Genomic DNA, 18223 nt, shown 5'->3' on the forward strand with positions numbered 1-18223 from the left:
ACTACGCAACAAAAGGTCTCGACATTAGATATTGTTACCAACTTACTTTCACTGGGATAAAATAAGCACAAGAGAGGGAGGCCGAAGGCCCCGTTTTATTTAGATTCCTTTTATTATCCTCACCAGTATCATCTAGTCATTTGCCTTTCGTTATTAATGTCATAAGCATCAGGGCCCCGGTCACGTGACGAGCACCGCCGGTAATGTACTGGGAGGTCTTGTCACGGCGCCTTAGTATCATTAATACCGAAATAAATTTTTAGACGGCTTCAATCTCTTATTTAATTTTATAACCTCCCCACACGGTTAAAACTCTTTACTTTTATTGAATATTAATTATGCCCCCCCTTAAAGGGGGGTTATCTGGGAGTTTGACCCACCTGGGACAACCGGAACCGGAAAGACAAAACTCCCGCGTTAACAGGCCCACTTTGGCGCGCGCTCTACTTCCCTCTCTCTCTTTTCCTCTTTCGGACCTGCGAACCGGACGTTTTGGAAGACGAGCGATATCAAAGGAATTGAACGGGTAGGAAGCTTTGATAAGAACACTAATATAACTGTTTATAGGAGTGTTATGGCCAGGGATGGAAATAGGCTGCTCTTTGACTCTTTCTCTCACGCACTCAGCGATCGTTTTTCTGTGACGCACCTGCACCGCGAGCGACGGCACGGCACGAGCGGGACCTTCGATTTAACACACGGGTAAGAGAACTTTAGAATTAAAATAGCAGGGTGACTGTTAGCCTTTTTGGATGATTTGTGACCGAACAAATAATTTTTATAGCGACTTTTAAGACCCGTAATGAACGTTAGGTGCACCGTTTAGATTGCGGGCCCAGGTGTATAGGCCTGCAGCCGCGGACTTTTAAGGAAAACTTTTAACACGAAAACCTTTATTTTAAGAACCGGGTTGGCTCCACAAGTTGGGGGCCTTACATGGGGGAGACTTAAACTGTATTACCATGTGGTCAATATTTTTGGTTTTGGTTTTAAAACGATCCAACGAGGACCCTCGCACAATTTATTTTTTCTCCTCGCGGCGCCTACAGCCGCGGACCATTAAAGAAACTTTTAACACAAAAAACTTTATTTTAATGACCTTGTTGGCTCCACAATCTAGGGGCTTCAATGGGGGAGACTTAATCTGTGTTACCATGTGGTCAATATTATTAATTTTGGTTATAAGACCGTCTAACGAGGACCCTCGCACAATTTCTCCTCGCGGCGCCACCAGACGTGACGTCACTCGGGGTTTACAACTACGCAGGGAGCTAGCACTAAAACTCTTGAACCTAGATCTAACTTAATTTAATTGATTATGATGAGGACCATGCATTTCTCGCCCTGGGTTGGGGCCCCGATGGGGGTTTATGGTTGCACATATTACTATGGGTATGTCCTATGTATGTATAATGAAGGTTTTCCGTTGTTTGGGTATCCTTTATGCTGGTATTGACATACTAATCATTTATTATTACTCCACCTAATGCTCTCCACCTAATGCTCTTTAGAACCATGACGTCCAATATAGTTATAGGGATCCTTTCAGACTGCTTACTAGGTTACATAACCCCAGGAAGTAGTACTACCTGGGGGGGCCCCTCGGGTGAGAGTGTCTAGTGATGGCCGAAACACTCAGACCCCGAGACTCACTACTGAAGAATTGTACCTACTGGGGAGTCTGAAACCAACAGGATCACTTTTAAAAGTTTACATTGGGTTACTCTATAATCCTTAACGGGTTTTATCAAGGCAAAATAAGCTATTTTATAATCTACAATATGTTTGATTAATATAAACGGAGGTTATGCAAAGCATTTTCAGGTTTTGTGGTTTAAGTTTATAAAAAACACTTCAGGGTCTAGGAATTGGGACTAAAAGATCATCTCATAGTTCCACATTAACAATACTTTAGCACTGTTATGAAGTTCGAGTTACCTCGACTTAGTTAGCAATTTAGGATTTCAAAATAGACACAACTTATCTATTCCCTGACGGGGTCACCGTTTTCTGACTGCACCGGGGCCTTCCTTCGTTTTAATTTCTTCATGGTTATCCTACTCGACTCTCTATCCCCCCCGTTTTTTTATAGTGGCCCTCACCATAAGCCCCGACTCTCAACCAATCTGAGTATTGAACTAGTGATCCTCTGATTAGGGTCCTTGGGTCTACCGACTAGGGCAAAGTTCAGTGACATGCGTCGGACAGTGCCGTTCTCCGGGTCTCCTCCTATACGCTGAAGCTGTCAGAGTCGGACACTGTTTGGGCCTAAGCATGGAAACCCTAAACCCATGCCCTAACCCACATTGTTGGATACTGTTTGGGCCTAAGCATGGAGACCCAAAACCCATACCCTAACCCTCATCTGCCTGGCTTGCTTTCTGTCCAGCATGAAGGCATAATACCGGTCGGCCGTTGCCGTATCATGGCACATGAATCGGGCCAACCGGTTCCACGAGCCTTTGTTGAGGATGTTTTTTGCCTGGAAACAGTAAAAGAGACAGAAACAATGTGTCAGTCAAGCAAGGCAATTGTTTTTGTACTACAGCATCACAGAGAGACTGGAAAACTACACTTACATGTCCCGACACCGCAGTTCGGATGTCAGTAAACGTTGGCCTTCCAGGCAGGCCCATCTGGGCCCAGGCTGTCTGAAAGTACTGGACCAGATTTTTGACTGGCCCGGCACCCTTGGTCACAAACACCCTTTGATTTTTCGGGCCCAGATTATTTCTGACTTGGATCCACCTCTCCAGCCAGGAGAACTCATCACAAGTCAGAAAGATCTGGGCCCCTCCAAAATCTTTATTTGTTTTGTGCTCGTCGATCTATAACACACAGAAAAAAACATGAAACATTTTTCCAATAAAACATAGTTGATGAGGCACTTCATTGTAGAGCTTGGTACGTACAGTGATGACGAAGCCAGTTTCGGTAGGGAGAAGAGGAGCCTGCCTTGCTGCCTCAACCTCAGGGACGGTCATATTCGTGAGTACCCCCGGCCTGTGTCCATAAATGGACATTACGAAGGCCGAGAAGTACCCGTAAAAATCGTCCCTGAGGTTGTAATTCCCCTCTGTCTTCATCTGGGCTGAAATGAGGATAGTGCGAGAGAGAGAGAGAGAGAGAGAGAGAAGGGGAAGGAAACAGTTTCAGAACTCTGTAGGGAGACACACATTTATTTACGTCGTCGATATATGATTTAGGTATGAAAACGTTCTTACTCAGCAACTCCGGGATGACCCGCCTGGCCCTCTCCTGGCACCTCCTCAGGCTCTGCCGGGAGACAATGCTCTCCATCTTCCTGGCCTTCACTTTCAGTTGATGGGTCACAATTGAACAGGCCAAACTACTGACCTGCTTCTGGACCATCCTGAGAACAGATTTAAATTGGCCCCTCCGCAACCTACACTGCTTTGGCGGGGTGTCCTCAAGATACCTGAGGAACTGGATGATGTTCCTCAGGTAAAAGCTTATTGTTGTTATTTATTTGCCCTCTGCCATGAGTTGATCAGTGTATCTGTAAAAAGAAACACTGTAATTTAGTCACCGTTCACATCATGCATGTGTAATAGCCACTTAATTTGCATGTGAAAATGACACTTAATTCTGGATGCCAGGCGAGTCGTCCAAAAAAAGCCAGTCGGCGAGGTCGCTCTTCCCCACAGTGAGGTAAAAGAGAAACAACCTCACACGACTGGCTTTTGAGACAGCGTTCTCTGTTTGTTTAAGTATTGGGTGAGTCCCTTCCTGGAAGTTTTGATAATTGTCCAGAAATAATTCTGTTCAAAGAAAGAAATCATTTAAAATAATTTACCATTGAAATAAAATCTTAAAACAGACACACACACGATGCACTTTCCCCTCTTACCAATACTGGGAGGGAGGACCAGGTGCCTCATCACAGCCCCTCTGCCAGTCCCCTTAAAGGTGGCCCGCTGCTGTGCCACCTGATGGTCCTCCGGGTGCTCCTCTGGCCCATGGCTTGGCCCTGCCTCCTCCACGTGCTCCTCTGGCTCGTGGCTTGGCCCTGCCTCCTCCACGTGCTCCTCTGGCTCGTGGCTTGGCCCTGCCTCTTCCACCTCCTCCAGCCGCTCCTCCACCACATCCACCTCCATCGCCACCTCCTCTCCCCGGCTGCCAGCAGCACCTTCCTTCATCTATGGAAATAAAGAAAAGAGTGATTAATATTATTTGGACAACCAATATGATGCTGGTCAACTTCCAGCCAGGCGCACTCACCTCTTTCACAATCCTCTCATAGCGCGGAGTTTTCGGGACTTTATTTTGATCGTTTTGACGCGGATGAGAGCTTCCTCTCAAGCCTCTCTATGGTGGCAAAGGCCACCTGGAGCCCGCCTCCCAGCCACACATTCTGGTCAGAGGCAGACCACACCCGGGTCGACACCCTGCAGCTCCTCATGGTCCCTCGAGTTAATGTCGAAGTCCGACACCATGCCAACCTGAGGGTTTGTGGCCTCAGGTTGGCAAGGAGCTGGACCAACATTGTCCTCTTGGCCACTTGCTCCTCAATTATCATCCAGTTTCGGGTCAGCTCCGGTGGCCATCCTTAAGATGTTTGTCCAGTCTTGTGCTGCAGTAGTTGCAGCCCAAGACTGGACAAGGCCGTATGGCTGTTGACCCGTCCGGAGGACAAATTGAGGAGCAACCTCCTCATCTGTATTGCGAACGAAATGCACCCTCCTCAAATGTTGAGACAATGCCTTGTATGCACCAAGGCACAAAGGGCACAGCGTACTCTCCTGTGGGGGACTCATTTCTGAAAGAAAAAAGAAAATAAACATCTTAAGTTAAACAAGTAGGAAATTATGCATTAGGCATGACATAGGAGTGGAAAATTACCAGTCAGGTCATGGGTCAATTGGCCCATACAGATGGCCTTGCAGGGAATGTCCACCAGGTGTCACTCACTGGCCCACAATTTTCCCTGGTACTTTTAATGAGATTTTACCTGTTGTGTACCCAGTAAAGGTGGCTCAAGTCCTGGGTACTTTTCTTGCAAATTGACCATTGTAGCAAAATCGCTAATTAGCCACATGCTAAACCGAAAAGACCCCTTCCGTAGGGTCTACAGCTTAGTGCTTTTAGTATGTTAGTCACGCCACCCTGGGCAATCTGGCGTTTCAATTTCAAGCATTTTGGACCATGTAGCAAAATCGCTAATTAGCCACATGCTAACTTGTAGCCAGCCTTCTAAAGTGAATATTGAGAATAAAAAGACGGGGCCAAGGACCATGGCCTCACAGCTTTGACTGATGTGTACCCAGGAGATTTGGCCCAGATCCTGGGTACTTTTCTTGCAAATTGACCATTTTCCTCCCATAAAAAGCACTATAATTAGCAATCAGGACGGGGACATTTGCCAAACACGGCTGGCCCATACAGTGGTTTTGTAAATGTCTGAGAATAATTCCAAGGGAAGTTTCTCAAATCGGGACATTTGCTAACCACTTGCACGGGCCGGCCGAGTATGACAAATCAGAATTGTATTTATTGCCAAGTAGGTTTACACCTACCTGGAATTTGTTCTGGTGTATAGGTGCATACAGTGAACATAAAATGAACATAAAACAGAACATACAAACACAATAAGTACTACAATACAAAACAAAAAGCAGGGCAGGAGTGCAAAAGTGCATGTGCAATGTACAGTGTGCAAAGTAGTGTGTGCATAACACAGGCTTGAGGTGTGGGGGAGGGGAGGTGACCACGTCAGGTGGGGGTCCGGGCCTTGTTCATGAGGCCAACGGCAGCCGGGAAGAAGCTGGTTTTGTGGCGTGAGGTTTTGGTCCTGATGGACCGCAGCCTCCTGCCGGAGGGAAGGACCTCAAAGAGTTTGTGACCCGGGTGGGAGGGATCGGCCACAATCTTACCTGCCCGCCTCAGGGTCCTAGAGGCGAACAAGTCCTGTAGAGATGGCAGATTGCAGCCAATCACCTTCTCGGCAGAACGGATGACACGCTGCAGTCTGCCTTTGTCACTGGCAGTGGCAGCAGCGTACCAGATGGTGATGCAGGAGGAGAGGATGGACTCAATGATGCAGGTGTAGAAGTGCACCATTATTGTCTTTGGCAGGTTGAACTTCTTTAGCTGCCGCAGAAAATACATCCTCTGTTGAGCTCTTTTGGTGAGGGAGCTCCCACTTGAGGTCCTGGGAGATGATGGTGCCCAGGAAGCGGAAGGACTCTGCAGTGTCGACTGGGGAGTCCCTCAGGGTGATGGGGGTGGGTGGGGCTGGGTTCCTTCTGAAGTCTACGACCATCTCCACTGTCTTCAGAGCATTTAGCTCCAGGTTGTTCTGCCCGCACCAGGTCACCAGATGATCAATCTCCCACCTGTAAGCGGACTCATCCCCCCCAGAGATGAGCCCAATGAGGGTGGTGTCGTCCGCGAACTTCAGGAGCTTGACGGACTGGTGACTGGAGGTGCAGCTGTTGGTATACAGGGAGAAGAGTAGAGAGGGAAAGAACGCAGCCCTGAGGGGAACCGGTGCTTCTAGTCCTGGAGTCAGAGACGTGCTTCCCCAGCCTCACGCGTTGCCTCCTGTCAGACAGGAAGTCGGTGATCCACCTGCAGGTGGAGTCAGGCACGCTCAGTTGGGAGAGCTTGTCCTGAAGCAGAGCCGGAATGAGTGTTGAAGGCAGAGCTGAAGTCAACAAACAGGATCCTGGCGTCGGTTCCTGAGGAGTCCAGGTGCTGGAGGATGAAGTGTAGGGCCATGTTGACTGTGTCACCTACACACCTGTTGGCTCTGGAGGCAAACTGCAGGGGGTCCAGGAGAGGGTCAGTGATGGCTTTGAGGTGAACCAGCACCAGACGCTCAAATGCCTTCATAACCACAGAGGTCAGGGCGACGGGTCTGTAGTCGTTGAGTCCAGTGACTTGTTTTTTTGGGGACGGGGATGATGGTGGAGGACTTGAAGCAGGCTGGTACGTGGCATGTCTCCAGTGAGGTGTTAAAAATGTCTGAACACCGGAGACAGCTGATCAGCACAGTGCTTCAGGATTGATGGAGAGACAGAGTCTGGCCCGGCTGCTTTGCGGGGGTTCTGTCTCAAAAAGTCTGTTGACGTCTCTCTCAAGGATGGAGAGTCGTCACTGTGGAGGGGGGTGGGCAGTTGATGGGCTGGGGCTGGAGGGAGGTGTCACGGGGGAAGGTGTCAGGACTGCTCCATTGTCCATCAAAGCGACAGTAGAACTCATTCAAGCTGTTGGCCAGGCGTGAGTCGTTAGTGGAGTGGGAGGTTCTAGGCTTACAATTGGTGATCAGCCTAAGCCCTTTCCATACAGAGGCAGAGTCGTTGGCTGATAACTGGTGTTCAAGTTTCTTCGAATACTCACGTTTAGCATCCCTCACCTCCTTCCTAAACCGGTATTTCGCCTCTACATATCCGTCTCTATTCCCACTCCTGAACGCCTCTTCCTTCTCCAGTCTCAACTTCTTGAGTTTCACTGTGAACCAGGGTTTGTCATTGTTGTAACTCACCCTGGTGCGTGATGGAACACAGCTGTCCTCACAGAAGCTGATATAAGAAGTCACAGCCTCCGTGGACTCGTCCAAGCTGTCTGAAGCAGTCCTGAACACCTCCCAGTCTGTGCAGTCCAAGCACGCCTGAAGATCCTCCACAGCTTCACTGGTCCACTGCTTTGAAGTCCTGACAACAGGTTTGCAGAGTTTAAGTTTCTGCCTGTATGCAGGAATCAAATGGACCATGACGTGGTCCGAGAGTCCCAGTGCAGCGCGGGGGACGGCGTGGTAGGCTCTGCTTACTGAGGTGTAGCAGTGATCCAGAATGTTCTCCTCTCTGGTCGGGCATTTTATAAATTGTTTGTATTTGGGGAGAGATTTCCCTTGTTAAAGTCGCCGAGGACAATAACTAGGGAGTCCGGGTTAGTCCGTTCCACACATAGTATCCGGTCGGCGAGCATGCGTTGTGCCTCTTGCACGTTCGCTTGCGGTGGAATGTAAACACCGACCAGAATGAATGAGGCGAACTCGCGGGGGGAGTAGAAGGGTTTGCAATTGATGATAAAATATTCCAGATCAGGAGAACAGTATTGTTGGATCGCTGTCATGTCATTGCACCAGCCACAGTTCATATAGAAGCAGATTCCTCCGCCTTTCGTCTTCCCGGAGAGTTCCGTGTGTCGGTCCGCTCTGAAAAGTTGGAAGCCAGCCAACTGCAGCGCGGAGTCTGGTATCGAACCACACAGCCACGTCTCCGTGAAGCACAGTATGGAAGATAAGGAGAAGTCTCTGTTCTTACCAACTAGTAGCTGGAGTTCGTCCAGCTTGTTTCCCAGTGAACGCACGTTGGAGAGGAATATTCCTGGCAGCGGTGTGCGAAGTCCACGCCGGCGGAGATGCACCAGCACTTTCCCCCCTCCTCCGTCGTTTCACTGTATGTACAAAGGTACAAAGGTCACCTTTGACCAGAATGTCCAAAATTTCGGCAGATGAGGCGATAAGTCGGTAATAAGTTCACAGGGGTTATGACCCTGATGTTCATGAGCATGAGGGGGACTATCCATGTGGTGGGTATTTTGTGGTTCAATGTTAATTACTCATTAACTAACGTGTTTGCCTGGTTAATAATAAATAAATAATTTTAAAATGCAATTTTTTTGTTAATATACAATGCTTTCTATTTAATTAAATCAGACTTATTTTTTTAATTGTGTGTTATACGTAAAGCCAGAAAAATGCACATTTCTAAAAACACACGAGGGAGGACCACGGAGCTTCTTCCGCTAGTTTTTGCTAATTCCAATTCAGCTAAATAATTTTGCTATTAAATATGTACATTTCGCTGTTCCTTTTTAAAATGATTCACGGAACAATTAGATATAAATCGTTATAAAAGGGAGTTTAAATAAGAGAAAAGTTGTTCTGAGGAGAGGGGGGGCTATTCCGTGGTGGGTAGAAGACAAGATGGCGGAGCGAAGATTCCATGTGGTGGGTTTTAGACAAGATGGATACTTGTTTAAATTAAGATGTTTATTTTCTTTCAGTTTTTAAATTAAAATGTTTTATATGTGAAATAATTTCCTACTTGTTTAAGTTAAGATGTTTATTTTCTTCTTCTTTCAGAAATGACTCCCACAATCGATTCTTCAATTTGCCCGATGTGCCTTAACAGCATCTGAGGAGGGCACATTTGATAAAGAATGTAGAGGAGCGAAAACTCCTACTTAACATGGCAGGCGGGCGGGTCAATATCCGCTTCGCCCCTTGTCCAGTCGTGGGCTGCAAATACCGCAGCTCAAGACTGGACAAGCACCTCCAGGAAGGCCACCCGGAGCTGACCCGAACCCGGATGGCCATGGAAGTAGTCGCTGCCAGGAGGGCGGTGCCGGTCAGCTTCTTGGCTGTCTGAGGGCCACAAACCCTCAGATAGCCATGATCTCAGATTTTGACCTGGAGGTAAGCCAAGACGACGACATGCAGGGAGTTGATGACGTTGACCCGGGGCTGGTCTGCCACAGAGCAGAATGCTGGCTGTGAGGGCGGAGCTCCAGGACACATTTGCGACAATTGAGAGGAAGGAGAGGCAATCTCTCCTTATCAGCAAAATAAAGGTTCTGACCAGAAAACTCCGCCGATATCAGAAGGTGGTCAAAGAGGTGAGTGCAGCTGGATGGAAGTTGAACAGCATCATGCCGGTTTTCCAAATAATATTAATCATACTCTTTTCTTTTTTTTCTCAGATGAAGGAAGGTGCAGCCGGGGAGTGGAGGAGGTGGAGGAGCGGGATGAGCGTTTGGAGGAGGATGAGCGGGTGGAGGCCGGGCCAAGCAGGGAGGTCGATGAACAGAGGGCAACCTTCAAGGGGATGGGGAGAGGTGCGGCCATGCGGCATCTGGTCCTCCCTCCCAGTATTGGGAAATGGAAAAAGTACATTGTGTGTGTATTACGATTATATTTCAATGTTAAATTATTAAAAATGTTTTTCTTTCTTTGAATAGACTCTTTTGTGGGGGCATACCAATCCTTCCACGAAAGAAGCCACCGAACAAATAAACAAGTGGAAATTGCACTATCAAAAGCCAGTCGGGTGAGGTCGTTTTTATTCCACCTCTCTGTGGGTAAGAGCGACCTCGCCTCCTGGCTTTTCTTAGATATGCCCGGCATTCAGAAGTAAGCGACATTTTCATATGCAAATTAAGTGGCTATTAAACAAGCATGATGTGAACGGTGACTAAATTGCAGTGTTTCTTTTTACAGATACACAGCTGAACTGATGCAAGAGGGCAAAGAGGTCACCACAATAAACTATTACCTCTGCAATATCCTGCAGTTTTTGACATACCTGCAGGAGACCCCACCAAAGTCATGCAGGTTGAGGAGGGCCCAGATCAGCGCGATAACAAGGGCGGTCCAAAAGGCTCTCCAAAACCTTGCAAGGCCAATTGTATCGCATCAGCTGAAGGTCAAGGCTGCTAAGATGAAAAAGACTGTATCCAGGGCTAGCCTGAGGAGGTGCCAGGAGCAGGCCAGGCTGGTCATCCCCGAGCTGCTGAGTAAGACAGTTTTCATACCTAAATTATATATAGACATAAATAAATGTGTGTGTCTCTCCAGAGTTCTGAAATTGTTTTGTTCCCCTTCTCTCTCTCTCTTGCACTATCCTCATTTCAGCCGACTACAACCTCAGGGACGATTTCTATGGGTACTTCTCGGCCTTCGTCATCTCCATTTTTGGACACAGCCCGGGGGTCCTGACGAATATGACCGTCCCTGAGGTTGAGGCGGCCAAACAAGATCCTCTGCTCCCGACCGACACCGGCTACGTCATCACTGTACGTACCAAGCTCTACAATGAAGTGCCTCATCAACTGTTTTATTTTAAATGTTTCATGTTTTTTTCCGTGTATTATAGATTGACGAACATAAGACCAATACAGATTTTGGGGGGGCTCAGATCTTCCTGACATTCGAGGAGTTCTCCTGGCTGGAGAGGTGGCTCGAAATCAGGAAGCATCTGAGCCCCAAGAATCGGAGGGTGTTCGTCACTAGGGGTGACGGGCCGGTGAAGAACATGGTCAGATATCTCCAAACAGCCTGGGCCCAGATGGGCCTGCCTGGACGGCCCACCTTCACTGACCTCAGGACGGCGGTGTCTGCACACGTAAGTGTAATTTTCTAGTCACCCTCTGTGATGCTGTCGTACAAAAACAATTGGCTTGCTTGACTGACAGGTTTTTACTGTCTCTTTTTCTGTTTCCAGGCCAAAAACGTCCATGATAAGCGCACCCGAAATCGGTTGGCAACCTTTATGTGCCATAACACAGCAACTGCTGACCGGTTCTATGCGCTTGTCATGGACCGCAGCCAGGCGAGGGAATTGAGGGGAACATTTGAGGAGGTGACAGCCTCCTCCTCACATGCCACCAGCAAGGGGGGGCACCGAGCGCTGCAGCAACGGTACCGGAAGGCGGCCGACACCTCAAGCGGGCACAGTGGTGAATCGGCTGCAGGGCAGGAGGAGCCCACCGCCAAGCGGCAACAGCCTGAGAGTCAGGCAGAGGAGGAAGAGGACCAGCAAGTTGTAAGGAAATATTCCTGCTATGAGGCTCTATAACAGATCACCTCTTGCCAGATCATAGTGCAATAACTACAATAATAATAACAACTTCATATCCACACTGTTGATCTGCACTTCACACATTTCATTTGTTTGCACTACACACACATATACACACTGCATTTTGCACACTGTCTATATTTAATATTTTTTAATTTGATTTGATATGTCATTGATGTTGTGTGTTGTGTATGCATGTGTGTTGTATATGTACATATATTTTGTTTTGTTTACTTTGTATGCTTCTATATCTTTTATCCCTGTTTTATATTTGTGTTTTGTTTTTATTCTTGTGTGTTTGGTTTATTGGTGCTGCTACTTGTAACGACAAATTTCCCCTTGGGGATTAATAAAGTATCTATCTATCTATATGCAGTCTTTAAATAAAAGTGAATCAGTTGTGTGAAGACAAGCCTGAATGTGGTTTTGTTTATGCTTCAACAGATACCCAAGGGATTAAAAAAAATTGGTGGTCATGATAAGCCCCCTGCAACGGGCAAAAGAAAAAAGGAGAAAAATGCCATAAAGGAAGAGATGAACATTTAATATTCATCTCTTCCTTTTTGTATTGTGTTTATTTTATATATATTTGTTTAAATGTGTGTTTTCAATAAATGTAAAATATATCACCTGTCTTCATGATTATTCATACACAATTGATGTTTAGACGATATGAGATGTTTTAGTGGTCACCTTAATAAGCATGTACCTATGATTTGGGCTACCTTTCCTGGGTACTCAAGTGAAATCCACCTGGGGAAAGTACCAGGAGGATTGGGGGACAGAGACAGACTTTGACTACCACCTGCTGGACATTACCTGCTATGCCGGCCCAGGAGTGACTATACTTGGGTAAATATTAGTCAAATCCACCTGGGGAAATTACCAGGAGGATTGGATTACAGAGAATGTCATCAGACAGACTGACTACCACCTGCTGGACATTACCTGCAATGCCGGCTCAGGAGTGACTACTTGGGTACATGTTAGTCAAATCCACCTGGGGAAAGTACCAGGAGGATTGGAGCACACATTCCATACAAGGCCGGACCAGTTTGGGCGGAGGGGCCTTCCGACCGGCGCGGAAGGACGGGCTGCAGTTCCACAGAAGGAGAAAGCCTTAAGAAACGCACTCGGTTGGGAGTCTTGAAAGCGGGTGGCCTACCCACTATACAGATCCCTTGGCCATCCCCATGCCAATCTAAAGAAAGGTGTGGACGGTGTAACCAAGTGGGAAGTCTGACGAGGGATGGCGAACCAGTGCCTGGGCCAAGTGGATGTGGGTGCCCAGGCATGTCATCAACTCGGCCTGTTCACGGTAGCTCTGTGGGAGATATCGCGGACCATGACTTTCCGAGAGCCATGAAGGCTCCACTCCACCTACCGACTAAGACAAAAGATACGTGTAGTACCCCCCTTCCAGTGTTCCCCTAGCAATGGCAGTACACCAGATCTGAGCACCTCAAAAATGTTCAAATGTTGTATCTGTGCGCATGAGTTCAGAAAGCAAGTGGGTCTGTCTCTGCATGAGCGAAGCAAACACTTGGGGGCATACGCGGTGAGAGTCGCAGATGAGAGTAGGAGACGAAGTGGAAGCAGGAAAGCCCTCTGGTCATCAGACGAGATCAGCAAGCTATCTGCCCTAGGCCTGGAGGTATCAAGACAGCAATCTCTCCATATTGCTCGGGTCTTAGGTACGGGCAAAACAAGTGAACAGGTAAGGATAAAGTGCAGATTACTGTATAAGGCCACCCAGAAAAAGGAAAGGAGTAGACCGTCTGCGACTGCACTGGGTCAAGCTTCGGTTGTGACATCTAGGGCAGAGAGCCCACCTTCACCACAGAGCTCAGTCAAATCTACGCTCGTGGAAATGATGAATCTCCCTGGACGAACAGGTGGTCAGGCATCGAAACTCCAAGTTTCTTTAACTGAGGATGATTGCTCTGAGGAGGCGATTACATCTGCAGCCTCAGCCCTGATTTACGAGATTGGGAGGAAGGGTAGACACGGTTCGGCCGCTGGCCGCAGCACGATTAGAAATCCTCTCCAGAGCGGGTAGGCGTAATACAAGTAGGAGGACCTTACGGAGGTTTTTGTATCGTTTACATGGTGCTGACAAGTCAAAGTTTGCCAAGTTCGTCCTGGATGGACAGCTTGGATCACTTTGTCCCATACCAGTTCCCATAGTAACAGCGGTGTTCAGGGAAAGATGGGGTTCTGTCAGGCCGTTCCTGGGGCTGGGTGACTTTGAGGGCTGCGGACAACCATCAGTTAGCCCATCTAATTACCCTCTCTGAAGTCTTGGCAAATTTGAAGAAAACCGCTAACCGAACCTCCCCAGGTCCTGACGGTATAACGAAGGAGAGGCTTCTCCAATGGGACAGGAGTTGATCAGGAACTCCGACAAGGAATGTGTTACGCTGATAAAATGTCAGGAAGGCAGGACTTCTGACATTAAGGTCAAGGTAGGAGTGAAGCAAGGCGATCCGATGTCCCCGCTTCTATTCAATATTGCCCTGGATCCACGGATCCAAAAACTTGAAAATGAGGGTCGAGGGTTTGCCACCGATTCGGTTACTACGATGGCTTTTGCGGACGATCTCGTGATATTGAGCAGATCACTGGAGGGCATGTCGCACAACCTGGCGATCCTGGAGAGGTTTTCTGAGCTTACTGGAATGCAAGTGCAGCCCGGTAAGTGCCACTCGATCTTCATCAATGCCAGCGGTGGTAGTGTCTCCATAAACAACTGTCCACCCTGGAAGTTGGCGGGGAGGCCTATCCATATGATCGGGCCTACAGAGTCGGTCCGATACCTTGGAATTGAGATAAACCCGTGGCAGGGGATCTTCTCGGGACTGGGTTGCACAATCCAAAAACTGGATTAAGGTAATAGGAAGCGCGCCTATCGATTCCATCGAGAAGGTGTCGTTACTATGCGACTACGCCCTGCCTAGACTGACCTTTGGAGCGGATCACTGTATGGCTACTGCGAAGTCTCTGACAGAAGTGGACATGAACGTGAAGAAAGCGGTGAAAAGGTGGCTACACCTGCCTAGGTGTACCACTGATGGCCTGCTATACGCGGGAAGACGAGATGGCGGTCTCAACGTCCCGAAGCTTTCTTCAATGATTCCTGCCATACAAGCCCGGAGGATCCATAAGCTGTATCACTCTGATGAGGAGACAGTTAGGTGGATTGCCCAACGCAAAGCCAGAAACTATGGATCAATGCGGGAGGGTCACCAAGCGAAGTTCCCAGCCTGAACGCCCCGGAGGTGGGCAATAGAGGGAACAGAGTGAGGCGTCAGACCCCCCAATGGGGGGCAGTGCGGAGCGGCTGCCGCATGACCCAAGCGCAAGGCCGAGGAGGCGTATAGTGCCATGCAAATGGCGCCAGGTCGAGTTCCGCAGGTGGACAGAGATGTGGTCCCAGGGCAAGGGTATTCAGTTGTTCTGTGGAGACAGAATCAGTAACTGCTGGCTCTATGGTCACGGCCAAATCGGTTTAAGCCAGGCCAGTTTGCTGCAGCCCTACAGCTGAGGGCCAACGTGTACCCTACGAGAGATCTCCTTGGCAGAGGGAGAAGGGACACTGTCGATGTTTCTTGCTGGTACTGTCGGGGTCCTCCCGAGACCTGCTCGCACATATTGGGGGTCTGCCCGAAAGTCGGATCAAGAGGCACCACTCGTGTGAGCTCCTCACTGTCGAGGGAATCCTTGGTTCCTCCAGAGTCAGGGCCCTTCAGGCTTCTGTCAAGCCCAGAACAGTGCAGTCTTTAAATTAAAGAATAATTACTTCCCAAGCACTCAGAAACCTGGGTTCTTTTTCTAGATTAAGAGGGAAGTCTCACCATGAATACCCGCAAGTTTGGAAGCAGTGGCCCCAGGGAAAGGCCCCTAAAACAGGGTATGAAAGTCAAAATGCGGCTTCCGTTCCCTTGTACCTCACTTCCGGACATCCAGCCAATCACCGTTCATTTCCTCCCATAAAAGCCACATCCGTTTCCGTGTTATTTCTTTTCAACCGGTGCTCTTCGAACACAGAAGGTAAGGACTAATGCCCAGTATTGCAACATATTTTCTGGAGGAGAAATGCACTTTCACACCAGCGAAGCAATTTGCCCGTCAGCTATGTGCATTTCGGTGGTGGTGTTTGTGGAAAAAAAGTTACGGACTAAAACTAACTAAATCGTTTAAACAGTTTCTTTTCTCTTTTCTTTTAGTAATGACTCCTCCACATGAGAGCTCCATCTGCCCTCTCTGCCTCCGTGTCTATTAGGCACTAGCACAACACCTAAAGCGGGCACATGTTGTCTTCAATGTGCATGAGAGGAAGCTGTTGCTTAGCATGGCCTCCGGACGGGTGAATATCCGGCGGTGCCCTTGTCCAGTCTCGGGCTGCAACTACCACAGCACCTCCAGGATGGCCACCCGGAGCTGAGCCGAAACCGGTTGTTGAGCGAGGAGCAAGCCGTCAGAAAGGCGGCGACAGTACAGCTTATTGGCTGCCTGAGGGCCACAAACCCTCGGGTAGCCATGGTCTCAGCGTTTGATTTGGTTGAGAGCTTACCTGACGAGGTCGACCCAGGGTTGGTGGTCTGCCAGATGCCAGACTGTGTGAATGTGAGGGCGGAGCTCCAGGAGAAAACTGTCACCATCCAGCGGCAGGAGAGGGAGTCTATCCTGCAACTAAAAAAAAAAATCAAGGTGCAGGCCGGGAAGGTCCGCCGCTACCAGGTGCTAGTCAGAGGGGTGAGTGCTGACTGAAAATATTTCTAAGTGCTGAACTTCTGACTCAGATGAATGAAGGTGCAGCGGGCAGCCGGGGAAAGGAGAAGGAGGTGGATGAGCGGGCGGAGGAGGAGCGAGTGGAGGAGATTGAGCAGCGGGCAGAGGAGGTCGAGGCCGGGCCAAGCAGGTAGCTGCGACTGCAGAGGACCACCTTCAAGGGGAGGGGGAGAGGTTCAGCCATGAGGCACCTGGCCCTCCCTCCCGGTATTGGTAAGAGGAGAAAGCACACTGTTTTAAGACCCTATTCCAATGTTAAATAATGTTTCCTCTCTGTACAGAAAAGTTTTTGGCCGGATATGCGGCATATCAACAGGGCATTCAGCCCACTCCGAAGCAGGTGGAGAACGCGACCTCCAAGGTCAGTCGGGTGAGGTCCTTCCTGTTTCACCTATCGGCGGGGAAGAGTAACCTCGCCTCGTGGCTCTTTCTAAACGACATGCCTGCGGTAACAAAGTAAGCATCCGTTTCACATGCACATTGAGCGGCCTGATGTGAACGGTGACTCGATGGCTGTGGTTCTTTGCACAGGTATGCAGCACATCTGTTGAGGGAGGGCAAGGAGGTCACAACGGCCAGCTTTTACCTCCGGAACATCATCCAGTTCCTTTAGTACCTGAAGGACACCCCACCCGTGGCCTGCAGGTTGCGGAGGGCCCAAATCCACGGGGTAATCAGGGCGGTCCACATGGCCCATAGTGACACACCAGCTGAAGGTGAAGGCCGACATCGTGTCCAGGGAGAGCCTGAGGAGGTGCCAGGAGCAGGCCAGGGTGGTGATCCCAGAGCTGTTGAGTAAGTCATTTAGCTCCAGAGACCGGGTCTTTCAGTCGGTTGTCATGCCCAAAAGAGTGCATGTTTTGCGGGTTCTGAAATTGTTTTTCTCCCTCCCTTTCAGCCAGGATGGAGGACGACGTCTGTTACAACCTCAGAGACGACTTCTACGGGTACCTCTCGGCCTTTGTCATCTCCATCTATGGACACAGGCCGGGAGTACTCACCAACATGACCGTCTCTGAGGTTGAGGCGGCCAAGGCGGACCGTCACTGTAGGTACCGAGCTCCAAACTAAAGTGCCTCATCGACTGCTTTATTTTTCAATGTTTCACGGTTCTCTCTGTGTGTTGTAGATCAACGAGCACAAAACCAACCGCGACGTTGGTGGAGCCCAGATTTTCCTGACCTTCTAGGAGTTCTCCTGGCTGGAGAGGTGGCTCGAGGTCAGGAAACATCTGGGCTCCAAGAGCCAGAGGGTGTTCATCACCAGAGGTGGCGGGTTGCTGAAAAACATGGTCCGATACATGCAGACGGTCTGGGCCCACATGGGCCTGCCTGGACGGCCTACGTTCACGGACCTGAGGACGGCGGTGTCTGGTCACGCAAGTGCAGTCCCCCAGCCACCCTTTGTGCGATGCTGCATCGGCCTGCTCGACGGTCACTTTTACCGTTTCCAGGCAAAAAACATCCACAATGAAACCACCAGGGACCAGCTCGCCCGGTTCATGTGTCATAACACCTCGACCGCCGACCGCTTCTACACCTATACGATTAAAGTGTTGTGAAGAGAAGCATTTTAAGATTGAGAAGGCAAAAAGTGATTATTGTCTGTCGTTCAGGGTCATGTAGCCTAAAATAGTCAATGAATACATGACCCTATAGAATACTGAATACAGAACATAAAGTGGAGGCTTTTTCTAACGTATGTATATTTTTTTATTTCAGAATGTTGAAATCCATCATTTCTACAAGGCCCCAGGTGCCATATTTTAAACCGCCACCACTCCACATATGCGTGGTGGTGATAAAAGACCAGCACAGGGTCATAAA

General features: G+C 48.9%; 2 protein-coding genes and 1 long non-coding RNA gene across 3 annotated transcripts; 2 read left to right on the forward strand and 1 right to left on the reverse strand.

Annotated features, from left to right (window-relative positions):
• Nucleotides 1-6121: 6121 nt before the first annotated feature.
• LOC130211637 (uncharacterized) lies at nt 6122-9220 on the reverse strand. Its single transcript, XM_056442512.1, has 3 exons — nt 9214-9220; nt 8289-8448; nt 6122-7676 (listed from the first exon to the last, which is right to left on the reverse strand). Exons 1-3 carry the CDS (start codon nt 9218-9220, stop codon nt 7100-7102), a joined length of 744 nt encoding a protein of 247 aa, XP_056298487.1. The 3' UTR covers nt 6122-7099.
• On the forward strand, nt 8710-11168 carry LOC130211638 (uncharacterized). Its single transcript, XM_056442513.1, has 6 exons — nt 8710-9645; nt 9730-9916; nt 9988-10159; nt 10247-10542; nt 10661-10821; nt 10902-11168. Exons 1-6 carry the CDS (start codon nt 9514-9516, stop codon nt 11166-11168), a joined length of 1215 nt encoding a protein of 404 aa, XP_056298488.1. The 5' UTR covers nt 8710-9513.
• A 122-nt stretch (nt 11169-11290) lies between these two features.
• Nucleotides 11291-12235, forward strand: LOC130211973 (uncharacterized). The gene is made up of 2 exons (XR_008835216.1): nt 11291-11570; nt 12051-12235. It is a non-coding gene; the product is annotated as an uncharacterized LOC130211973 (long non-coding RNA).
• The last annotated feature ends 5988 nt before the right edge of the window (nt 12236-18223 follow it).

The sequence above is a fragment of the Pseudoliparis swirei genome, chromosome 21, assembly GCF_029220125.1.
Source record: "Pseudoliparis swirei isolate HS2019 ecotype Mariana Trench chromosome 21, NWPU_hadal_v1, whole genome shotgun sequence".
Classification (NCBI taxonomy): Eukaryota; Metazoa; Chordata; class Actinopteri; order Perciformes; family Liparidae; genus Pseudoliparis; species Pseudoliparis swirei.